This window comes from Mesoplodon bidens, assembly GCF_964165515.1.
Source record: "Mesoplodon bidens genome assembly, chromosome: 4".
Lineage (NCBI taxonomy): Eukaryota > Metazoa > Chordata > Mammalia > Artiodactyla > Ziphiidae > Mesoplodon > Mesoplodon bidens.
Window position 1 is genome coordinate 60,876,223 of NC_138160.1, and position 27,452 is coordinate 60,903,674.

At 34.7% G+C, this 27,452-nt stretch overlaps 1 protein-coding gene across 3 annotated transcripts in view; it reads right to left on the reverse strand.

Moving 5' to 3' along the window:
- CERT1 (ceramide transporter 1) overlaps nucleotides 1-27,452 on the reverse strand; it is a 134,629-nt gene that overhangs the window by 71,381 nt on the left and 35,796 nt on the right. For all 3 annotated transcript variants that reach the window (XM_081233016.1, XM_081233015.1, XM_081233014.1), the window contains 3 exons: nucleotides 20,627-20,743; nucleotides 2,278-2,385; nucleotides 1,343-1,481 (listed from right to left, as the gene is read on the reverse strand). In XM_081233016.1, the coding sequence (XP_081089142.1) occupies nucleotides 1,343-1,481; nucleotides 2,278-2,385; nucleotides 20,627-20,743 (364 nt within the window). The remainder of the gene's footprint in view (nucleotides 1-1,342; nucleotides 1,482-2,277; nucleotides 2,386-20,626; nucleotides 20,744-27,452) is intronic.

A 27,452-nucleotide genomic window follows, 5' to 3' on the forward strand; every position in this document is an offset into this window, starting at 1 on the left:
AGGACAGTAGAGTTCACAAGGCAGAGTACTTGGAAGGAGAGAACTGTACAGAGAGAGAACTCTGGAGATGGGCAGAAGGTCCCCCTGAGTATTCAGCAGAGTACTGATAGCACATACAAGTTGAGGAACCATAGAGGTCATCGAAAGAACCATCTGAGAGGATTCCACCAGGGAAGAGTACCCAAAGCCTATGTGGGGCAGTGAAAAGCACCTGTTCCTACAACACAGACCTGGAATAATTCACAGGGAATTGGCTAGAGAATGCGAAACTGCCTTGCCACAGTAGTAGGGAGAAATGGAAATACCTTATTCTAAGGTTCTTATACAATACAGGAGGTGGGTATATTACTTGAAGGGAGACTGTAATAACTTAAATGTGCATACTATAAACCCTAAAGTAGCCATTATAATAACAAAGAGTATAACTAAAAAGCCAACAAAGGAGATAGAAAACGGAATTATAAAAAATACTCAATCCAAAAGAAGGCAGAAAAAGGGAACAAAGAACAGAGAAGACAAAAAGAATATGTAAGAAGGGGTGAGCTCACGTCCTTCTACTCCACCATCTTGCCAGCAAGTCAACAAAAAGAATATGAACTCAGATCAAAGACATTTAATAAGACCAAGAAACGAAACCATGTTAGGCAACTTAGTTATACTGGGTATGAACTCAGCATGATTTAGTAATACTGTTATGAGTAGTTCATTTTTGCCCATTGTAACAAATTAAGAGAAAAACTAAAGAACAGATATTGACAACACCAGTAATATTTAGCAGTAACAAATGAAAACTTCAAAATTCACATTATAAGTTAACTAAAGATCATCTCTCTTAACAAAAAAAAAACCTCACTAAAATTACTTTTACATGTGTATATAATTCCATTATTGACTTCTTCTATGAGAAAAAGGCCAGAGGAAGGGAGGGTGACAGATGGAAGGAGAGGAAGAGAGGTAAAGAGGGAGAGGAAGAGGAAGAACGAGGGACAAAAAGATCGACTGATTCCAGATCTGGAGGATTTAACATAAACATATGCTTGTCTCTAAGACTCGTCATAGGGTACATTTATTAGACATAATCATGTGAAATGCCCCATATTATCAAGATGATATTATATTTTTTAATGGAATAAAGAGTTCAAAAACCATTTTAGAATCTTCAGTGATATCTGGTATGGGTGATCAGATTAATTAGGATGTTATTAAAGTACACAAGTTATGTGGACACTGAAATCTGTTACATTAGAGGTGTACAGCAAAAGTGACTATAATTACCTTCATCACTTAAAGACATTACCCTTAAGATCAAGAGGCTTTAAATAGCGGTAATAGCCTAATTAACCTTTATCCCTTTGAAGTTCATCCTTGGAGACAGCATCAGCACAGGCATCAAAGTACTTCTGTAGAGTATCGACTTGTCTGCATAGGATATCTCTAAAGGTTTCCATTTCAGCCAATTTCTCACGTAAACTGTGGCCCTTCTGCAAAACACAAAACGGGGGGATGTAATCCAAGTTAACCAAACTAGAATTTGTTTATATTTAGTCCCATGGTATTTCATCACCTTTTAAGGTCTGTATCTTACTATTGAGGGCATGGAGTAGGGAGAGTTGTCAAGTTCAATGTATTATTTCCAGGGACGGACTTGAAACTGAGTAATTAGTGGCTTGATAGTGATAAGCCTGAAGGAAATGAGAGCAATAAGCCTGACAACTTGCTACTACAACATTTAATATTTTCAAATTAAACACTGTGATGATAAATTGTGAAAGACTTTAAAATGGGCAAAAATATTACTGGGTGTCCTTTGAAAGGAATAGTAAGTATCATCCATGGAGAGGGTGTCCGATCATATAGAAGTCTTTGATTTCATTGCATTTGAGCTATTTTATAACTCTTTAAGTCATAGAAAACTGAGAGTAATGTAAATGATTCTTACCCATAGAAAAGCAAATGAACTTTGTCCAGTGGAGGTACACTGGTTACTAATGTGTGACTATTGATTAGTTTTGCATGCATTAGCAAAATCATTTCAGCATTCTTCACATTCGTCTTTGAACTACATTTTTTCTTTAACATCTTATTTCATTAATGAATGAAACAAAATCTCTGACATGTGTTCATTTTATTTTTATGAGTCATGATTTTACCTCTTAAAAAACTATTCTGTAACAACTTCAAATAAATTACATTGTAGGAAAATTCTTTCAAAAAACTTATTCTATTAAATAAGTTCTGTTCACAACATTCAGTACTAAAGCATTCATAACCACAAACCTTGAATGAAGAGGTGGATGTTGCAGAATAGCCACTTGCTCCAGACACCAGTGACACCATTGAGCCATGTCGACGCAAGCTGGATTCAGATCCATATCCAGACTCAGTCTAAAAAGGAAAGTAAACTACATGAAAAAAATTAAATAAAAAATACTTAATCATCACGAGAAAAAAACTTTTTAACTATGTGAGGTGATGGATGTTAACTAAACTTACTGTGGTAATCCTTTCACAATATATACATATATCCAATAATTATGTTGTAAAACTTAAACTAATACAATGTTATATATCAATTATATCTCAATAAAACTGGAAAAATACTTAAGAGAAAACAAAAGTTTCCCTATAAATTAATAAGGTTATTGCAAAAAAAATTTTTGTTAAGGTTACTGTTAACAATAATTAGCAGTTTGAGTTCACTCAAGAAATATAGGCAATCCACTGGCATAAGCAATGCTTTCAATTCCTAATTGCCACTTCATTTAGAAATTTACTGAATACCAACTACATGATGGGCTAGTTGGCTAAAAGAGTTTAATAATAGGAAAACTAGCTAGAGAAGGTAAATTCATAGAGACAGGAAGTGGAACAGTGGTTATCAGGGGGCTAGGAAGAGGGGAGAATGAGGAGTTAGAATTTACTAGGTACAGAGCTGGAGTTGGAGAAGATGAAAAAGTTCTGGAGATGGATGGTGATGGTGGTGATGGTTGAACAACAATGTGAATATACTTAATGTCACAGAATTGTACAATTAAAAATAGCTGAAATGACAGATCGTCATGAATATTTTACCACAATAAAAAATTTTGGTAGAACAAGGACCAAAAAAAAAAAAAGAAAAAAAGGGAAAACTTCTTTATAGATGAATTATTTATCCTGACACAGCTCAAATATCACTGTCTCAATGAAACCTTTCCTATTATTCCAGATAGTCTGTCTCTGTATTCTCAACCATTCTTAACGTATCATGATTATGGCATTTGCCACTCAATTTTAATAGTTTACATTTTGTAACTACTAGTGGACTTGTACCTTCTGTAAGAAGACTGTATTTCTTCCACTTTTGTAGCCACCTTGACAGTTCATGGCACAAAGAAAATCTCCAATTTTGCCAGTCTATTCTGTAATCACATCATAGAAGATAACTGAACTCTTTTTGGGGTTTAGTTAGACTCAGAACTGTGATCTAATTTTGATGGAGTTGGCACTCTTTATAAAGTATCAATTTTGCATCCCATCCTCCTTAGGAAAATGCAGTACTAAAAACATGGACAAAAGAATTAAACGTGTGAAAAAAACAACTTCCAAGTACCTAAAACCTGCTCAAGTATTTTGGGATCTCTGATTTCTTCCTACTGTTATTCTTTTACAAGTACTGTGCATAATTTTAATCCTAGACACTAAACTTAAGAGGTAAAATAATATCTAATCATTTTTGGCATCACACCTAGTGCAGCTTCTTAAAATTCAAGCTTCCAGTACATACCGGTTGCTAAAGATTCAAAGTAAAATTGTCATACTTTAATAATGCCTGTTCATAAAACACTCTACCTACAAAAGGTACTGCAATATGTTCTTAACTCTGAATTTACTAACAAATTACCTATAAACTCATGACTAGATGGAATCAAAGGTACAATAAATTGGACCTCAATAAGTTAGCTAAAGAAAAAAAGGTAAGCTTGTTTCAGTATCACAGAATCCCACAAAAAGAATATTCTAATTACAGAAATCATGCAATTCATTAAAAAAATAAGACTTCTTATCAAATAATGTCCTGGAACAAAGGTACTGAGCTAGGTTCCTTAACTAAAATGGCTCTAGTTTCTCTTTCTCATTTGACAATAATGCTAACTTTCTAAGTATAGTGTTTCTACATTTTAATTGTTGTACTTGTTTGGTAAAGTTTTTTGTTAGATTTAAATATAGAAGATTGCAATTAAAAATAAGAAAAATCTGGGCTTCCCTGGTGACGCAGTGGTTGAGAGTCCGCCTGCCGATGCAGGGGACACGGGTTCGTGTCCTGGTCTGGGAAGATCCCACATGCCGCGGAATGGCTGGGCCCGTGGGCCATAGCCACTGAGGCCGCGTGTCTGGAGCCTGTGCTCCGCAGCAGGAGAGGCCACAACAGTGAGAGGCCCGCATACCACAAAAATAAATAAATAAATAAATAAAAATAAGAAAAATCTATCTGTGATGGACCAAAAATATAAGGTACGTACTTCAGAAATCACTTATCTCCGACACCTATGTGTCATTCATTTCTCAACAGAAATTAATCTGAACCGTCCATTTAAATACAAAACTACCCCATAATTTACAATCAAAATTTTATTTAAAAATAAATTTTGGATATTTATTTGAAAAATATTTAAAATCAAACAATTTCAAATCCAAATCCAAATGAATCTACCCTCTCCATTTACTTGCTTTATATCAATGAGTCCTAAACAGAGTAAGTCAAAAGTTTAAAATCTTGAAACAAAATATAAACACTACACTACAAAGCTTTACTAAATGTTTTTTGACTATGAAACATACTTCTTACATCCTTGCCTGTTTTTTCAGGTTCCACTATTTCAAAACAGTAATATCTCCTTACAACAAAGACATGATAGAACAAAAAACTCTACTATAGCAATACTGTTGCTGTACATATTAAGTAATGGATAGTAAATGAATGTTGAGGCTAAGAGTTTAGAGTAATTGTATTTCTACCTTTAATAAAGTTTCACTTAAATAAACTGCATTATAAATTATATACATCATTCCAAGGGAAAAAAATAAAGTATACTCATGAAGACCAATTCCATTTTATTCAATTTAAATAATGGGGATGGGGCTTCCCTGGTGGCGCAGTGGTTGAGAGTATGCCTGCCGATGCAGGGGACGCAGGTTTGTGCCCCGGTCTGGGAAGATCCCACATGCTGCGGAGCGGCTGGGCCCGTGAGCCATGGCCGCTGAGCCTGCGCGTCTGGAGCCTGTGCTCCGCAACGGGAGAGGCCACAACAGTGAGAGGCCCGCGTACCGCAAAAAAATAAATAAATAAATAAATGGGATTCATTTGTCACTCTATGTCAGTATCTGCACTGGGATAACTTTTAAAATAAATAATTTAAGTGTTTAACAAATACACACATGCACATACAAATGAATCCTCACTGTTTAAAAACTGGTCATTCTGGAAATGTCTATAATTGTGCCAGTGATGCTACCATTGCATAAAAGATTCCTGATGGTACTACCACAATATTTAGAGTAATTTTATGATACAGCCACAAAATGGAGCTATCTAAAATCATTTTGGGGAGTCGCAGAATAAAACTTTTAAAACTGTTTCACTACTTTAAAGGAATAGCTATAAACTGTATAATTAAGCTTGACTGCCTTTCTTAGTCACATGACATGGCTCTGATTTAGTACTGGATTTCTCTCAAAAATCTAATCTATCATTAAGATATCAATATTTTAAAAACACTTCGTCACAGGGGCCAAAATGATTCTAAAAGATAAGTTATAAAACTATTCTGAAAAGTGGCAATGTTGTTGACATCTATTTGGCTTTCCAAGATGTCCACTTTAAGGCAACAATACTCATCCTGAATTTAACAAAGTTTGCTTTTCGAAGGTGGGGGTGAGGGAAATTTCCAAGGATGGAAATGGGAAGAAATTACTTTATGGTCACAACTGATATACATTGTTAAATGTTCCTAAAAGTGTTGACATGCCTTTAAAATCTCATTGGTATGATTTTAGGGATAATACTTTAAAGGCATGCTGGCTTTTTCTTAACCCCATTCTTCCATAAGAAAAAAGTAGAGCTTACTTACAAGCTGTAATCACCAATACAGTATTTTTGAAAACACCAATTTGCATCTAAAATTAATAATGTGGAATTCAAATAGTTACTATAGGAATATTTCCTTTCAACATATACGCTTTAAGATCCCTCACACAAATTGCTTTGCAAAAAACCCTTCTTTCCCAAATTTGTGTGTTTGTAAGCAGTGTTCCTCAACATGTTTTGCATGAACATACAATGATATTTTGGTTCAATGAAACACTTATTGAACAAGGCTGGGTTCTTTTAAATATTACAGTAATGAGACCACACCTTTGTTATAACATTCCTCCTTATTTTTGGGGTGGGGAGTGTAATTTTTTGGCCACTAGAGGGGGTCAGTAGCACTTTCCAAGCAGTATACTTGGAAAGCTGATACAAAGGTTACTATTGGTCAAAGTACAATAGTAACCTTCAGACTAAATCCCTTGCATGTATGTACCTGTACTTTCTGTATCTTGATTTTCTGAGAACACCTAAAATCATGATAAATTAAGTCACAGAGTTCAAAGTTATGAATTTAATAAAGGACCAGAAATGCCTAAGAACTGATTTGAAAAGAAAACTCCCTTAAAGTCACAGCTAAATTTTATAGTTTGGCTTATTCATGTAGGAGATAAACATATATTTTCATTTTGCACAGTCTGTTCATCAGCCTATCTATACTCCAAAAAACAGTGGTATAAAATAAAGGAAATAGGTTGGCTTATTAGTTTTTTTTCATAGCACCTACCTTTTGAAAAGCTTATTCATTTTTCTAATAACACTCTCCAGCAAGAAGCACAGCAAAGTAACTGAGAAAGAAATTAACTTCCTCATGGTGTCAAAAATTACCTATTTTGTGGCATAGTCTCCCTGTTGTTTCTTCCCATTTTAATTATGGGAAGAGAGAAAATAGAAGATTAAATGTTAACATTAGAACAATGGAGCATTTTCCAGAAACTGAAACTCTGAAACCCATAATAAAAACAAATGCGGTTGCTATGTTGCCAGCACCCACACATCTACTTCCAATGTTAATATTTTAAAGCAAACCACATGAGAAGCAAGATACTATAGCCAGGAGAACAATTTAATCAATAAAATTATGGTTTACAGTATCATAATAAGTTACAATGGCAACAATTTATGATTGTAGGTAAACATATATTATTTGCTGTAATAAAATTTGGCATGACAATTTCACACTTATAAATATTAAAATCTCATCTATTTAGCCTTTCAAATACATATGGATCCCCCTAGAGAAGTGGTAGCCTCTGAAGTATAAAGAACACAATGATAACAGAGAGAAGACCTGCTCGACTGTCACTGTCACCACTATACAACTAGACAAGTCAGTCACTACTTTCCTGGACTTAATTTTCTTTTTTTTTAAAAATTAATTTATTTATTTTGGCTGCGCTGGGTCTTTGTTGTGGCACGCGGGCTTCTCTAGTTGTGGTGTGCAGGCTTAGTTGAGGTATGTGGGATCTTAGTTCCCCAACCAGGGATCAAACCTGGGCCCCCTGCACTGGGAGCACAGAGTCTTAACCACTGGACCACCAGGGAAGTCCCCTGGACTTAATTTTCTTATCTTTAAAATGATATGGCTAGTCTAGAATTATAATTCTCTATACTAAACCTAAATACCAAAACCTAGGCTAAAAATGTATACATCCAGTGGAGGCCAAATACAAGAAAGTCGTTTGTTGAACCAGCTGGGAAGATTAAAACATAACACAATTGGACTTCCCTGGTGGCACAGTGGTCAAGATTCTGCCTGCCAATGCAAGGGACACAGGTTCGAGCCCTAGTCCAGTAAGATCCCACATGCCGCGGAGCAACTAAGCCCATGCGCCACAACTACTGTGCCTGCACTCTAGAGCCTGCGATCCACAACTACTGAGCCCGTGTGCCGTAACTACTAAAGCCCGTGTGCCTAGAGCCTGTGCTCTGCAACAAGAGAAGCCACCGCAACGAAAAGCCCGCACACTGCAATGAAGAGTAGCCCCTGCTCGCTGCAACTAGAGAAGAGCCTGCACAGCAATGAAGACCCAATGCAGCCAAAAATAAATAAATAAATAAATAAATAAATTTTTATTTAAAAAAAAAACCACAATTTATTCAGAAGAGCAACACTAATAATGTATCAGATGAGGAAAGGTTCAACCTACAATGTTTTCCAGGAATTGCAGTACCTCATGAATCAAAGAAATTTTAAAATATATTTAAGAAAATGGTATTATAAAAGATTTTATCCATTTCTAACTGCTTAGAACCCAGCAGTAATACAGTTAACTTCACTGAGTAGAACATTTGCTTACCTTCATAATACTTTTCTCAAATCATACTGGAATGTTTCCTAGTCATTCTTGTATCATAATTTAAAAACCAATAACAAATAAAATACATCCTTTGAAGGTCATTTATGGACCTTAGTTGGTTATTCATTTTGCATTTTCTTCTAATAAGCATGAGATAAGCTTTCCTTTACAGAAATATCTAAATAAGCAGTGTTGTAGTGATATGAGGCTGGAAGGGTTAACCAAGGCCTTACTGCACATCCTAGTTAAGCGTTAAAAGAATGCTAGGGGGGTAAAAGAAAATAAGACACTGCCTATGGAAATCCAAAGTACTAAAAAAATGCCCAAATACAAGATGACACTGTAGAAGTAGAGAGTTAACAATAGCTGCCTCCACTCTCCTTGATTTCAGAGCTTCCTCTTTCTTACAGTTTTAATTTAGGGTTTTGGACTCCATGACACATTGTTTTATCTATAGGAGAAATCAAAGTAGACTTATCAGGAAGCTTCAAGTACAGCCTCTGCACCAAAAGCTTTTTAAGAACCCAATCCATGATACAAAAGATTCTAAATAAACTAACTTTGACACTCTGAAACTCAGTCTTATCTTTTTTTTTTAATCCTTCCCCCTTTGAGGGAGTCTAAAAGTCCAACTGTCGTTTCTTAATGACATTAAAATGGAGGTAAGAAATAACTAGATAAATCAAATGAGGCTGTATAAAGGAAGACTGTTAAGCAATTTTTCCACCCTAGCTTTAGAAGGTGAATACTAAAGGATAAGGGAGATCTTTCTTGTTTTGCTTTGAGAGGAGGGCTGATGAAAGAGTTGAGCAATTTTACATGGATATTTTATATATAAATTTCAGAGAGCCACTCTGGATAAATTATAACACCAATACCAATAGTAAAAGCTAATACTTAGGATACTTACTTTGTGCCAGGCATGATGATAGTGCTTTAAGTACATTATCTCACTTAATCCTTTCAATAGTCTAAGTAAAATGGGCTCTAATATTATACCCTTTTATAGGTGATTTTACATAATGAGTCATGCAAATGATAAGTAAGGGAGCCAGGATTTAATTCCAGATTCAAGGGCCCATGATCTTAATCATTACTATGTTGCTTCAACATCCAGAGACTTTGCTTCTACTTCTCTCAAATCTGTCCCTTTCTCTATTTTCTCACTGCCATTTTCTAGTTATGGTCACCTAGTGTCTCATTTGGATAAATCCTCCAGATTTCTAACTACTTTTAGTCTTGTTCCTCTTGAAATCCTTTCTAGTGTAGCCAGAGTGGTCCTTTAAAAACAGACATCTTATTCTTCACTTTCTGTTTTAAATCCTATTTGGCTCCATATTTCTCCTTGGATCAAGTCCATACACTGCTTATAGGTCCCTGTTAGAGGTAGAAGTACAATTAAAATAAACTACTATCAGCCTCCATATTCACTTATTATCCATTATTTAAAATGTGTTGTATCAGTACTGTTGTAATGAAGTCTTTTGTTCTAGCATCTGTTTGTTGTAAGGAAATATCTGTCTTGAAATAGTAGAACTTGAAGAAATAGACAAGGGTATAAGAAATGTGCTTTATAGTGAAGAAGTCTTTAATAATACTCTGTAATATTTATATTACATCATAAGTGCTTAATAAGTGTTAGCTACCATTCCTTCTTCACCTTCCCACAAAGGCAGGATATTCCTTTGTATCTCTACTCCAGAAACACTTATACAGAGGAAAATAAATGTAAAAAGAAGCTAGCAGCAGATGTAACAAAATACCAACACTGCTCATTAACTTTCTTAATTTATGATTTGCCCTAGAGAAAAGGGCCAATGTAAATATATTTTCTTTTAGAAGGAAGTTTCGTAGGCACAAAATAAAAAGGTCATAATCCCATTCTTTTTATCTAATTGCAAAGAGACGACAGTGGCAAAACAATTAATACTACTTTTTGAGGCTCCCTTAAATGTCCCAATAAGAGAAAAAACAGGTTTAATATGTATAAGTAGTACTCGCAGGATTGCTGAAACGTTAAGATGGTATTTGGCCAGGGGACCTGAACCATTAATTCTTTCCTGCAAGGATCCTAAAAGAAATATATGCACATAAAACAACGGTCAGTAAATGAACATTCTTAATTATTCTGGGGCTTTGGTCCCAAACTTAAATTTTCTACAGAAGACACGAATTCCTTTCTTAGGGGTAGGGGAGGAATGGAGATCTATATCAAACATGAAAAGATACCCATAACTTACTGTTGAGTGAAGGAAAAGCTACAAAGCAGTATGGTATCTTTTATGTAAAACTGTAAGGCATACATGTAAAGAAATATTTGGAAGGAATCTTTACCAACGATGAACAGTGGTCATTTCTATGTGGCCTAAATTTTCCTTTCTTTTTTATAGTTTTCAGTATTGTCTATATTGTTTGATTTTTTTACAATAATCATATATCACCTCTACAAAAATAAAAACAAAAAAATAAAGTCACAGAATACATGTTTAATCTATCTCACTTAGAAAGGGCTAAAAAATTAATAATGCTGGTAAAGATGCAGTGAAAGGAAGATCTGCACATTCTGCAGATGGAATGTAGATCAGTACAATCTTTCTAGAAAATAATCTGGCAACATATATCAAAAATGCTTGTATCCTTAAGCCTAGCAATTCTACTTCTGAGAATCTATTATAAGGACACAGTTAAACTACAGGAAAATAATTTATGTAGGAAGGCATTAAATATTAAATGCAAAAAAAATTGAAACAATCTAAAGGTCTTATAATAAGCAAATGAGTACCAAAATGATAATACAATGAAATATTAATAAAGCTGTGTTATATGGACAAAATGATGTTAGATGTTTTTTTCTTTTTCTTTTTTTTTTTTTTTTTTTTGCGGTACGCGGGCCTCTCACTGTTGTGGCCTCTCCCATGGTGGAGCACAGGCTCCGGACACGCAGGCTCAGCGGCCATGGCTCACGGGCCCAGCCTCTCCGCGGCATGCGGGATCCTCCCGGACCGGGGCACGAACCCGTGTCCCCTGCATCGCCAGGTGGACTCTCAACCACTGCGCCACCAGGGAAGCCCGATGTTAGATTTTTAAAAAAACAGGATATAAACTTGTTATTTCCATAATATTTTAGGGGCAAAATGTGCAGAGAATAAGAAGGAAATGCACCAAAATGAAGAATAATTGTCTTGGTTATAAGACTGATGGTAGTTTTGTATTTTTTTCCCTTATAATTAACAAAAATTACTTTTAAAAACCAGTGCAAAAACCAATGAAATCTAATCAATAAAACTACTTTCAGGAATGGTTTTAAAAGACTTGCTAAGAATTTTTAGATCTAACTGTATGGGGAAGATTCTTCTTTTAAGGAGGCAGACTGATGATTTATTTTTTAGTATTCAACTACGCATCCATGAGAAAAAGCTGAAATTAACTAGAAGGGGGGTGTGTATTACAAAAAATTGAGGTTGCTGTTCTTGGAATAATGTTACCACTCACTGATCAATGTTCTCATAATCCATTCAATTTCATTTTTATGCAAAATGGGAATAACACTTGCAGTGAAAGACTTCCAGGAGGATTAAATGATAACAGTGTCTAATTACTCATCTATCTCTGTATAGTTCAAAGGGGTGCTACTGAAGAGAACTAGGCTAGGGAATGAACAGTGATATAAGCATTCTTGCCAATGATCCTGTCTTGTCTGTCAAGAACGTGAACTTGCTATATGACTAAAAAATGACAGAATTTTTTTCAGTATAACATTTTAACCTGTAGAACATTCATTTACTTTGCTACCTATTCTTACGATTCTTAACCCAATGCTGTCTTTCATACCTCAATACCAAACAAGCCCAGAATATTTACCAGGTAATAAAGACAACAGAAGCAAAATCATTTTTAAGCTATTAGCTAAAAAGATGTGTTTGGTGAAAAAGAGCAGTTTTGTGTTCCTTGATTTTTTTAAGAAACATTTTCTCCCAGCTAATGTCCAATATACTCAGCAAGTAAAATTAGAAGACAGTTTCCACTGCTGTCAATATGCAAAAGCCATGCCACCCACCATTACTTTTCCACAACAGATATAGAAAAAGCAGAATCCCATCTGTCCTGGTGACTGTCAGAAATCTTCCCTCCTGATTAAATAAAAATTCAAATACAATACTGAAACACCGTTTAAAAAAAAAAAGGACTTCTATAGCACACAGCCTCATTTTCTTTAATATTTTCTATAGTAACAATATGGAACAGTTATTCAACTCTAGATTAACTGTCTTTTTAAATTTCTTATCTAAAGAAACATTCTGCAAGCAAATTACAGACTAATAAAAGATAAGAGAAATCAGCTGAACATCTAGTGATATTTACCTAAATTGTTAGTAGCAAATATGTGGTAAGCATTACAAAAACTTGCAAGTTTGGTAAACTCTATACAAAATTATAGAATACCTTTTCAGAACATTTTATTTGTATAACTGCCAATCCCACTCTATCCTTTAAAGTACAAGTAAATATACAATTCATTATACTTGGACCTAGGGTGGCCAATAGTAACCTGGAGTAAAAAGGCAATCGGGTTTTCTCAAGACATTTACTTTAGGAAATGCCAAGAGATCAGGGCAGATAGAGGCAGGAATTGAAGCCGAAAAGAAGCCGAAAGTAGGAAAAGGTCATGACAAAGCAAGGAAAAACAAACTAAGTAGGACGGGAGAGCAAAACACGGATAAACAGGAGCCATGAAAGAGAGAAGAAATAACAGAATGAAACTAAGCTACATTAACTGTAGGTGGGGGCAGGTGATTGAGTAACTGAGTTTTGTTAACAATAAAAGCACTCAGAAACAAGTATACAGTTCCAGCTTTCTTTGCAGGTAAGCCATTATAAATTTTCTTGGATCCTGGCAATATTCCCATTTTTCAAGGTAACATGGGTTGGCCTGTACTCCCTGTACCCTAAAAAGCTTAACTAAAAATGGATGGACCTATGACATCAATACTTGTGAGATGTTTTCAAACTTTCAATATTCACCTGATCTAGACAGACAACTATGCTCAGCTTTAGTAGATTCTACGAAATTGTTTCACCAGTTTACACCTGTTGTACCAAAGCCTCACCAACACTTGGTGTTACATCTTTTTATTTTTTAAGCCACTCAGACGGGCATATGCTGGTATCACTGCTTTAAATTTGCATTTCCTGATGACTAATGGTACTGACTACCTTTTTGTATGTTCATTACCCATTTGGATATCCTCTTTATGAAGTGCCAGATCAAGTCTTTTGGCCTTTTTTTTAAATTGTACTGTGTAAATTTTTCTTATTGACTTGTAAGACTCTCCCTACCTTTCTGACATAAAATGTTGTCAAATTATTTCTCCTCAACTAACCACACAGTTAATATGATTAGCTACCTAAATATCTTTGTTCACTGTTCCATGTAAAATCCTGATTCTTCCTTTACTATCTTGGTAAAAGATAAACACCTTCCTCAGATAAAAGAACCTGGCTGAAAACTAAAATTAGTGACATTTATTCCCTCTTTTTAAGATGATATACTTCATTAAGTATTTAGGTGACGTATGGAAGTACAAATGCAAATGTTGGCTCAGGTGAATGCAGCATTTGCATGCAACAAAATTGTAGGGAACAGAAACTAAAAAAGTTATTTTAAAAGCCCTTGACAGTAGAATTATTTTCATTCCCAGAACACTAAGAATATAAGAGTTAGTACCATGTTTTCTTTCTTGATTTCACCAACCTTTAAAATCATGGTAGTATGACACTATCTACATTTAGATGTTAAAAAAAATTCACTAACCATGTATGGATTACTGGAAGCAATTTAGCAATTAACTCCCACTGTTAGAAACTAACCAAATTTCTTATCTTGAGAGAAACATCCAGAGACATAATGAAGGTTTTTTGCTGGTTAATAAAGTTCAGTTGTGATACCACCTTCTTGGGTTTTTCTACAACTTATTTGAGAAAATGGCAAAGCCCTGACTACTCCGGCAGCTAGTTACTGGATTTGCACTTCCCTCAAAAATTAAAATTCTTGAATGTAAAGGAGAAGTAAAATTTGATTCCATCTTCTTCCCTTCATCACTGTGGTAATGATGAAAATAATGTAAAAGAAAAATTAGTTCTAGTCCACTGACCCCATGAAATTACTTATATAAAGTGTACACTAAAAAATAGTAGTTTTAAGCCTTTGCCAATTAATCAGATTCAAAATTGCAAAGCTAAGTTTACATGATAATCATTTATAAAGCAGACAAGTATAGAAAGAACCTCTAGAGTCTGTTAAGAAATTTTTCCAGTATTATAGTTGGTTAAAAATGGCAAACGGGGGACCTCCCTGGTGGTCCAGTGGTTAAGACTCTGAGCTTCCACTGCAGAGGGGGCAGGTTTGATTCCTGGTTGGGAACTAAGATCCTGTATGCCACACATCGTGCGGTCAAAAAAAAAGAAAAAAAAAAGGCAAACAGAGATAGGATGACTTTATATGACTTTGATATTTAAAAAGTGCTAAGAAGAAACAGGTATATTCTGCCACCTAGCTACTTAAAAATACTTTTCTAATAAGTTTATGTCAAATTTAAGACAAAAACAATTAAGGTGTCAAATAAGCAGAAACTGCTCCTAAAAGTAAAGAAAAAGCACCAAGATCAAGCTGACCCTGACATACCATAGGAAAAAGAAAACTCATTATGGCAAATAGCAATACAATTTTAAAAAGATCTTTAAAGTGAGTCTTGGGCATTGTTTAGGTTGCTCAACTGTGACAATCTTTTTCCACATAATTTCCTGGACAGAAATCCCTTAACTTCTCAGGCTGAGAATAAACCTTTCTTCTGAAAGTAATAAAATGGAGCTTCACATATGAATTATTGGGCTTTCACAAAGGAACAAATGCATACACATTAAATTGCAAAACAATTGCCTGTGGATTCTCACCAAAGAAAATCAACGTCTGTAAAAATTACCTGGATTCTTCCTCCCTGAATTGTGTATTTTCCTATGACTCCTTTTATATCAGATAATTTCCAAAATATGGGGAATATGGGTGGTCAATGACCACCAAAATTTCAGGATCTACTAAGGTTGCTCCCTTATGGAAATAAGGGAATGTCATGATTACCACAAACTCTGTCAGAGCCAAAAAACTTAACTTTTTCAACAAGATTCTTATATCTGCTAGTGCAAGGAGAGCCTTCCTGCTAGTTTTTTTTTTTTTTTTTTTTTTTTGAGGGATGGGGTGGTGAAGTAGGGGAGTCTATTTCCTTCATGGTAAGAAGAAACTGTGTTTACTCAAAATCATACACATTGCAACTGTAGAAGGTTCCAGGAGTAACCCTATAATTCTTTTAATAGTAGCATCAACAGATGGTTTATCATATTTCCTTTATTAATTATGCAGAAAATGCTCATAGAAGCCCTTAGATAATACATAGATACATCTTTACTAGAAATATATTAACTTATCCAAATAAAAAATAACCATCTTAACTTCACATTCATACAGCTTTTTGTTTTCAAATAATTTTCACAAACAAAATCTCGTTCAAGCTCAAAGACAACATGGCAGATGGCTAAGAGATTAAAAAAAAAACAAGCAAACCCTGTCTTTAAAGATTTATTTAGTGTTGTCTCAAATCCTAAGGAGAAAAGCAGAATATGAATGGATTCCACATAATAAAGCCAGCACACTATTCTAAATAAAATTACTGGTCTGGTATACATATGCCCTTTTCCGTATTTTAAATTAAAATAGAATCTTTGAATTTAACAATGACCTCAGAAATACCTTTCTTCCACAGGGGCTGCTTGTCTAATGTCACAGTGAACTATACAATTTCTAATATACTGAGAAAATTTAAATCATAGAATCATCTTTTAAAAACTTTTCTTGTACTGAGCAAGTTATGCTGGAAAGAATACCAAGGAGGACAAAACAACCGAGCTAGACAAAGAACATAGAACCCTAGTGTATTTCTGTCATAATCATTCTAACACCAACCATGAAGATAAAAGGGTGAAAAAAAAACCCTCCAAAAATTACACATTTCCCTCATAAAATCTGTTTTACAATACTGTAAATTATTTCAACTGGAAAATTTAAGTGTCCAATGCTTTGCTAATTCCTACATAGAAGTTGTAACCCTGAGCCTTTATGGTCCAAAACGAACACTAGAGATATGAAGAAAATATAAAAAATATGAGAACCTTGTGATTGAAGAAGCCCATGAGTTAAGTCAACAAAATATATTTCCCATGAATACATACTTATAGGATTGGCAGAAGTGCTTGCTGGACAAAAGCTCTGGTTCTCAGGTCATACAGACCTGGGTCTGAATGCTGGCTCCTTCACTAATTAGCAGTTTAACCTTGGACAAATTACTTAACCTCTCTATGTCTCAATTTCCTATCTGTAAAAACAGAACAATAATGTTAACCTCATAAGATTGTGAGAGTAAAATGAGATAAAGTGTATAGTGTTTATCACTATATCTGGCACACTGTAATCCTCAAAAATGTTTGTCATCATCATCATCACCTCTACCATATTATTATTGTTGAAGAGGTTCTATAAAATATTTAGAACTCCTGGTATGTATGTATGTATGTGAAACTGACTGATATATAAAGGTTATTATAATGAGCATAACAGCTTCCTGGAAAGAAAAGAATAGAAACCTCCAATTTCTCCAGCTAAAACCTATCAGGGAAGCCCTAACAAAGGCCTAACAGCAAAGGCAATGAGGGACTATCTGATGACATCAGAAGAGAAAAAGACAGGTCCGCTGTTCCAAGTGTCCTGTCTGGCCATCCTAAGGACAGGTGGTGCCATGGAAGTAACTCTGAATTGAAGTGAGTGAGGTGGAATGATGGGAATATTACACAATATTATACAATATTCTTGATTTATCACAACTTGGTTATTTTGCTTGCTTGTTTGTTTTTTGTGTTTTGGGGGGGGAGATATGTGGGGGGGTATATACTGCATTATGTCATCTCTTCTCCTTTAAGTAATCTACCAAGGTCACACAGCTATTATGTAATAGTGCCAGGATTTAATCCAATATGTGTCAGGAACCAGTATCCAGTGCTTAAACACTACAATAAAACATTGTTACGGCAATCCATGGGCAGAAAGATGTGTTCATATTTATCTTGTATATATATATAGTAGCAGAACTCAGGTGACACACTCTAACCTGCAGGAGGTGAGCCTATGGGAATTATTTTCAAACATTCTGCCAATGGTAACTGATAGAAGGCACAATCAACATAAAATTGAATCCTAAGTATCTACTAGCCAAAAAGTAGTATAATCTCTGGCAAGTTACTTAAGTTTAATCTAAGCCTGTTTCCTTGTCTGTAAAACAGTATTTCCCTCATCTCTCAGTATAGTAGACAGAAAATAAAGCACATGAAGTACATAATACAATAATTAGTACTTGGTGACCCTCAATAAACAGTAGCTCCTATCACCATCATGCCTTAACAATTTGATTTCAATTGTGAATATCAATATAAGAATGCTTGCTTAAATAGTAAAATTACTAAACTTAAGTTCCACATTAATAGTCTTAAGTGATTTTGAAGAATGAATCAGGATACACCTCCTCACTACCTCCCTGTTCCTGGTCTATGGGGGGGGGGAAAGAAAACTTTGCTGCTTATGTTTGGTGATAGCACTTGAATTTTCTCCCTCCTATGTTAGTTTAAGAACTCAATTTATTTTTAGAATTCAAATTCAATTTAAATTTTCACTGATATGTTGTTTAGTTGGTACATATCATATGTTTTACATTAAAATTAAATAAGTATTAATAAGAATAACAATTAACAATGATTTCTCCTTGTCTATGAATAAACCATATTTAGAAATCAGAAAGTTTATACAATGTATCTGGAACACTGCTGTTGAATCTATTGTCTAAGAACTTAAATTCACCAAAAATCTGTTATCGAGCATTAAGTCATAATACTCTGAGGGAGACCAAGAGATTATATTCTATTCATTATTCAAGGGTGCAAAGAAATCAATGATATGGAAGAAATATATGCTTTATGCATCATTCTACATCCAAGGAGAAAAAATAAAACAAGAACCTGCAAAGATTCCTGAATCAGCTTTACTAAGAAAAATGAGCAAAATAAAATATGCTTAATTAAAACAGAGAAAGCTAGCATTAAGCCTTTAAAGGTCATCTCAGATACAAACATATAAATTAGTTCTACTTAATAATGTCTTTAATCACTAGGAAGAGGGCTGGCCCTGATTAACTACACAAAATAGGCCACTCTCCTTATATGCAAATTTAGCAACTCTCACTGAATGTAGAACTTTTCATCCATAAAAAACATGGTATAATTTTAGTGAATTTAGTTGTGGCTCCCAAAACCCTTTCTTTTTCCACTGTGTCATAAATGGGAAAATGTATCAGCCACTCTGGTTAAGTAACCTTACATATATTATTTCATGTGTTCTTAAACACATTTAGAAGAAGTGAATTGTCAGGCAAGGTCACATATGTCGTACATGGCAGAGGCTGCAGTGTCTTGTATCCAGGTAAGCCCAGCTCCAAAGCACTGAGATTTTGGAATTCCAGCTCATCTCTCTTTTATTTATTTATTTTTATTTTAAATTTTTATTTAACTATAGTTGATTTACAATATTGTGTTAATTCAGCTATACAGCTTCAGATTCTTTTCCATTATAGGTTATTACAAGATACTGAATATAGTTCCCAGTGCTATACAGTAAATCTTTGTTGTTTATTTTATATATAGTGGTGTATATCTGTTAATCCCATACTCCTAATTTATCCCTCCCCCTCTCCTTTCCCCACTGGTCACCATAAGTTGTTTTCTATGTCTGTGAGTCTGTGTTTTGTAAATAAGTTCATTTGTATCTTCTTTTTAGATTTCACATATAAGTGATATCATATAGTATTTGTCTTCCTCTATCTGACTTCCTTCACTTAGTATGATTATCTCTAGGTCCATCCATATTGCTGCGAATGGCAATATTTCATTCTTTTTATGGCTGAGTAATATTCCATTGTATATATATACACCACATCTTCTTTACCCACTCATTTGTTGATGGACATTTACGTTGCTTCCATGTCTTAGCTATCGGCTCATCACTTTTAAATAATAGAAAACTGTTTCTCATTTTTAGACTGTTTTCTGAGGTAATACTATCAAGGTAACTAAGATTCACAAAATGTTTTAAAGCAATATAACTCTAAAGCTAAAACAAGGAGAAAAAGAAAGCATTACACAGTCAGATTTCTTTAGGCTGGGAAAAATTCATAATCAAGAAATAAAAGCCAATGCATGATCAATATCAAGAAGAATGTGCCTGTAGTATCCCAGGCCAGACTGGTTTTTCTTGTTGTGTTTGTGTGTGTACATGTTTTGTGTCTGTTAAATAACCAAAACAGGTGTTTCAACTAAACTCTGTGAAACCCAAATGAACAAGTACAGACAAGTATATGAACGAGTCCAAAGTTTTCTTAAGCCACAATCAGGAGTGGCATGGTGAATTTATAACTTTCCCTATTCCTTGTTTTACCATGATATACTGAATTAGCTAATAATGCATACTTATTAATATCATGTATTTCTTTAGTCTACTTACCAATTATTCATAGCAGAAGTCAAAAACTAGCTTTAAATTACAAGAATATGGCTTATACATTTATGTAAAAAAGACTTTTTCAAGGTTTATTAGAAAATTTCATATTTACAAAAATTTAACAATTTACAAATGTTTATACTAAGAATATACCCAAATGGTTACAAATGACAACAAAAATTAACACTGAAGCTTTCAAATATTAGGATTTTAAAATTTGATGTTATTTTAAGAATTCTTTTATCCAGATCATATAAAAGGCATTCACTTTGAAGCAAACCCTAAATATAAAAACCAAATTTGTTTTATATAAAAGGGCATATTTTGTTTTAATAACAATTAAAAATACTTATCACAGAAAATTCCCTTAGTGTAACTCAGATGTTAGAAATAAAATTATTTCAAAAATTTACATCTATAACACTTTAATCTTTACCACCCAAATCATGTTCAACTTTTCAGGAACATATATACATCTCAAAGTTATTTTAAAGGAGTTACCACCAGTCTCTTGCCTAGGTCTCTACGGACAGGTAAACATTGGAGACCCACCTTGTGCTGTTCAATGGCATCTATCCACTGCTGTCTGTGATCTGGATCCTGGGCACGAAGATACCAAACACTATCATTTACACTAATATCAAAGCGACATTCATCAAAATCATGAGGCTGTGGAGAAAAAGGAGAAAATAAAAAGCAAAGTTAATTATATTCTTAGAAGTGCTATACCCTACAGCAAAAACATGAACATACCCATTCTAGCTGGTGGTAGATTCTTGTTATTCTTTTATTTTTCTACTCAAATAACTTTTTTTGAAGATATTTCAAATAAAGAGCACAACAAGGGCATAGTTACCAAAAACTAAGTTTCATTCACTATTCCTACAAATGAGTTGACACATAAACTACAAACATATTAAAAAAAAGAGAGATTTTTCATCAAATACTTTGAGTTAGTTTAACTAGTGAGACTACTGAAAGCACAATTTTAAAAAGGGCCAAAGTAAGTTTCATGAAAGACATTTACTAATTTTTTTCCTGCCTCCATAATTCAAAAGTAAACTCTCATCATCAATAGTTTTATTTCATTACATTTGATAAACAAGATATTTTAATAACATTAACAGTTCCTCCCAAGTATTTCAAATTAACTTCTAGGTTTTTACACATCTTGGATCGCAACAGCCAGGAGAGCTTCCAGTGAAAAGAAAAAATAAAATGAACTTTACATCAGACCTATGTTAGATAGCTAGAGGAAACTGCTTCCATCAAAATGTAAACAATTAGTAAAAATGTCAACTACTTGGTTCAGTGTTTCACATTCTTCATAAGAATATATAAAATAAATATTTTATATACTTGTTTTTCCCCCAATGAATAAGTTCAAATATGACAGGATCTATTTCACAAATACCACCTCTTCCACTGGATAAAGCACAATCAATTTCCTCTCCTGTGAACAATCTTAGCCTTAGAGGACAGAGAATCCTCTCTGGTCAATGTAACAATAAACTTATTTGCTGAACACAATCTACATATTGTGTTTACTCTTTCCCCCCTTTGACAGCATCAATCTTTTATCTCCTTATCAGTTTAACAAAAACAATATGAGATAATTCCACAATGTCTTTAGCCTATGAAACAATTTCTCTTTTAAAATTAAGACAACAATTTATGGTTCTGACTGGCTAAAGGATACAAGTTAAACTTTCTGAATCACTATGTGCTGGGCATCATAGTTAGGGCTACAGTGAGAGATAGAGTGTGCTACAGAGAAGAAAAAGGAAAAAACAAGACAATGCATACTCCGCTTCAATAATTATGAACACAGAAATACATAAAAGACAACATTTAACACATAAATATAATGACTATAAATTTAACTGAAAGCCAAATATTCATAAATCTTAAGAATGGAATCCAGTTATTGAGAAAAGCTTCTTGGAGGAAGGGAAGCATATATACTATCTGAAGAACTAAGTAAACAATTTATCTGATCAGTCTACTGTTCTAAAAAGCACAGAGGTTTTTAAACTTTTACTTCATAATGATTATTATATTTCTAGTGACTATTCCTGAAAATGTTTTATATTTTATATTATGTTCAATATTCTCATTAAAGCTTTAGAAAATAAAAAGAAGTAATACATATAACAGTCGTCCCTTGTTTTTTGCAGGGGACAGTTTCGAGGACTCCCCTCGGATACCAAAATTTCAGATGCCTAAGTTCTTATATAAAATGGCTCAGTACAGTCAGCCCTCCTTATCTGCAGATGCTGAGCCAGCGGATATGGAGGGCCGCCTATAATTAGAAATTTACTAGTTTCTCCAGCAAATACTTTTTCCAGCTTTTATACCTTCAAAATGTCCTCACAATCTTCCAGAGTCCAATGCCACATTTTAAATATTCCTAAAAACAGGAACCTGCTATTAAGCCTTCTCTGGGTGTGAGTGACATAATAAAACCTGAAATCAACATAAGTAAACTTTGCCATTACTAAATCTGATAAGTATATCAATTATGATTTCTTCTCTCTATGTTTCAAAGTTTCGATATATGGAGAACTTTAAGCTTTTAATAGATAAAGTTATACATAGGAATGGAATAAAATGATAGTCTACAAATCTAGAATTAAAGAATTTGAAAATTTCATTTGAATGTCATAGATTTATGAGATGCAATATCTCAATATCTGCTCAAAGAGATGGAGTTGGCAGAAAGTGTACATAAAGTAGCCATTTCTACCATCAACAACCTGAGGGATAGGTGGCAGAGAAGAGACATGTACCAATTTTCAGGTGATAGGGAGTTTGTGAATAACACAGAAGGCTTGAATCCCTAAAAAGTGAAGAAGTGTAGGAAGCTAAGTCTACAAGGCAAAAGAAATGACAGATTTGTTGAGGTGTGTTTAGGGGGATAAATCAAAGTCTAGACAATAAAGCTTACATCATGTCTCAACACACACACACAACCCCTTTAAACACATAATACAACAGTCTCCCTTTACCTAAGAGGAATACATTCCAAGACCCCCAGTGGATACCTGAAACCACGGATCGTACCAAACCCTATAGATACAGCTGACCCTTGAACAATACTGCGATTAGGGACGTGGACCCTCTGCACAGTAGAAAGCCCAAGTGTCTTACAGTCAGTCCTCTGCATCTGGGGCTCACCAACCTTGGATTCAACCACTCTTGGATTGGGTAGTACTGTAAGTAGTATTTACTATTGAAAAAATTCTGAGCATAAGTGGACCTGCGCAGTTCAAGCCCTTGTTGTTCAAGGGTCAACTGTACTATGTATTTTCCTATACAGGTACTAATGAGCAGGAAGTATATACAGCATGGATATACTGGACAAAGGAACGAGCCACGCCCTGGTAGGGACAGAGCAGCCCGCAAGAGATTTCATTATGCTACTCAAAATAACATGCAATTTAAAACTTATGAATTGTTTATTTCTGGAGTCTTCCATTTAATACTTTCAAATCTTGAAGGTAACTAAAACTGCAGAAATCAAAACTGCTGATAAAGGGTGGGGTGGGGGAACTACTATAGATAGACTGCTTCATTCAAACACAACTGATCTTTATTTAGAATTTCATTGTTTTGTTCATTAGGCATTACTCCAAAAAATATGCATTAAAATAATATTTATCTTGATTACTCAGTTTTTTGATGCTCTCTTACATTTTACAACTGAGGTTAGCCCCTCATTGGTCTCATCCTAGTCCTAGCCCTGACAGATGATTATTAGAAGGAAACAAATAAGGTATAAAGGCCAAAAGTAGATGAAAACCACAAGAGGTGGTATATTTTAAGAGATGACATGAGCTATCTTCAGGAAAAAAAACAAACAAACCATAAACTTTAAGGAAGAGATAAAGCAGCAGGCAATGAAAAAAGTAAGCTAATAGAGCTAAGAAAAAAGAAATGAGTTGAAACCACATCAGAAGCAGCAATAAAAAGCAAACAAAGCTAAAAGGGGCATGGTGAACAGACCTGAGAAAAATACAAAGTGAAAGAAATATAATAATGAATGAAGAAGGAGGTCAAGCAAATGATTTAACTGGTGTTTTGAAAGGGGAAAATGTAACAAGTGTAACAAAAAATTCAAGGATACTATCTTTTCTTTTAATAAAATATTCAAGTTACAGATCAGACATACTATACCCAGGAAAAATCAATCTGAAGACTTATTCTGTGAAATTAGTTTATTTAAGAATAAAGAAAATGGTATAGGAACAATGTTTCTCAAGCTTTTTGCATTATCACCCCCACCCCAAGAAAAATAAATTCTCTTTAGTGAGAAAAATTAAACAGTAAGAATTAAGATTTTGGGGCCTCCCTGGTGGCGCAGTGGTTGAGAGTCCGCCTGCCGATGCAGGGGATACGGGTTCGTGCCCCGGTCTGGGAGGATCCCATATGCCGCGGAGCGGCTGGGCCCGTGAGCCATGGCCGCTGGGCCTGCGCGTCCGGAGCCTGTGCTCCGCAACGGGAGAGGCCACAGCAGTGAGAGGCCCGCGTACCGCAAAAAAAAAAAAAAAAAAAAAAAAAAGAATTAAGATTTTGTCCAGTAGGTTCTTCTGGGAGGGCCACTTAGATATTGTAATATCTAAGATTATTTCACTTTCCCAAGAACCAAGTATCAGCCCCCACTGAAAATGAGAATGCATGCTATGCAAGAAAGCCAACTACATAAAGGAAAATGTAGGTGGGTCTCATCCTTTATCATGTCAACATTCACTGTTAAGGACGAAAAATATACCAAAAGGTGAAATGGCATTTATATCCATTCTTTGTCTGTCTTGTTAGTTCTTAGGGCCACTGTAACAAAAATACCATAGACTGGGTAGCTTTAACAACAGAAATTTCTCACAGTTCTGGAGGTTGGAAGTCCAAGATCAGGGTGTCAGCATGGGAGGGCACTCACTCAGTAAGGGCCCTCTTCCTGGTTTACAGATGGCTACCTTCTAGGTATGTCCTCATATGGAGGAGAGAGAGCTCTCTGGTCTCTTCATCCCCTCATAAAGGCACCAGTTTCACCATGGGGCTTTACTCTCATGACCTCATCTAAACCCAATTATATCCCAAAGGCCTTACCTCCAAATTACCATCAGTGAGAATTAAGGCTTTAACATATGTCACAACATCCACTATCTATTAAAATAATCTTATAGGAACAAAAGAGGCATAAATCCACAAAGAAGAAGAAGAAAAAACGTTACCAACAAAATTTAAAGTTGGAATGTGATAACTGACTTATTAGCAGGCCTGAAAATGCTGAAAAGTAAACATCTACAAGGGAAAAGAAGACAAAAGAAGCCAATTTGTATTGGAGGCATCAAGTGGTCCTAAAGATAAAGGCATGGGGAGAGCCGAAAACAGAACTGATCAAAAGTCATTAAAAGGTGCAACTAGACCCCTGGAACCCCACTTGCCCATCCCTCTGTGCAGTAACATTAGAGGCCCCACCTCTCAGAGAGATGATATTAGGTATAAGAAGAAGGGACATTCCTCCGCAGCAGGAGGAAAGGAAAAAAAGCAGTTAAGGAAAAGTGTTCATATTAAAGGATTCCTCCCCTTACTTGACTCCCAGAAGGCTTGCACCCATGCTTGCTCATTCTTTCTCCTTCTGCCTGTAAGGAAGATTCCTATATTTCCTTCTATAGGAAAACTAAGTAATCCAAGAGAAAATAGTAATAATAATAAAAAAATAGTAATAATATAGTAATAATATTTAAGGGTTTCCTACTCAGGCCCTTAATCAGTATGAAAATTCTAAACCGTGAAGATGAAGAAATAATTACCTTTCAGAACTGGAAGATATGCTTCACCAAAATGAAGGAGTAACCAAGAGAAGTAAGAGGCAATTGAGATCCAGGAAAAGAAGCAGCAAAGGGACTTCCCAGGAGGACATTAAGGAAAATGCCAGCAGCAGAATTATGCAGAAGACAGAAAAGTCTAGATTAGAACAGTATAACAGGATGCTTTAGAAAGGATTTCTCTAGTGGGAGAAAAGTAGAATGAAAAGATTATCTAAAAAGTTAAACTCAGTGGAGAGAGTGTAGGAAGATTTAGCTAGAAATTCAAAGAAAGTCAACCAAATTCTTAATAAACTTTGTTGGCATATAATTAATGTACAATAAACTTTTCCATTTAAAGTGTACAGTTCAGGACTTCCCTGGTAGTCCGGTGGTTAAGACTCCACGATCCCAATGCAGGGGGCGTGGGTCTGATCCCTGGTTGGGGAACTAAGATGCTACATGCCGCACGGCATGGCCAGAAAATAAATTAATCAACTAATTAAAAAACAGTACAATTCAATGGTTTTTTCACTTGTATATAACCATGAAATCACTGCCACAGTCAAGATGGAAATGTTTTCATTTCCAGAACCCCCCAAGGATTTCTCATGCTTGTCTGCAGAACATCTCTTCCTCTGTCACCAGCTTCCAGAAACCAAAGATCTGCTTTCTTTCACTGTATATTAGTTTTCATTTTTTCTAAATTTATATAAATTGAATCAGATAGTATATACTGTTTTTACTCAGTACAACAATTTTGAGATTCATTCATATTGCTGTTGTCTTATAGCTCATTCTTTTTATTGCTGAGTAAATTATGCTGGATGTAACATATTCTACTTATTCATTCACACCTGTTGTTGGACAACTATTTACAGGTTTTGGAATTGTGAATAAATTTTTTGTGAAAATTCATGTCTTTGGGCATAAATTTTCTCCTCTTTTGACCTAGGAATGGGCTGGCTGACTCATAAAATAGGTATACAATTAACTTTAAGGAAATGCCAAAAGTAGCTGCACCATTTTACATTCTCACCAGCAGTCTATCAAAGTCTAGTTACTCCACATCCTTGCTTGGTTTAATTATGGAATCTCTATTCTGTTCCATTGATCTAAATGACTATTCTTACTCCAATAACACTGTTTTGATTATTGTTGCTTAATAGTGAGTCTTGAAATCATGTAGTGTTAAGTCCTCAAACTCTTTAAAAATTGCTTTGGCTAGCCTAGGCAGTTTGCATTACATAATATATATTTCCAGACAAATTTTAGTACCAGTTGCATTAATATCTTAGATTTTTCTATAGATTAATATGGTAAGATGTGATATCTTAATGCTGAGCCTTCTAATCTATGGACATAATATCTCTCCAATTATTTAGGTCTTCTTTATCTTGACAAGCTCACATAGTTTGCAGTTTACAGTGTACAAAGTACAGTATACAATGTTAGACTGATTCCTAAAGTATTTTTTTATGCTACTGTATGTGAAATTGCTTTAAAAATTCAGTTTGCTTATAGCATATGATAACACATTTCATAATCATATATTAAACTTATATTCTACA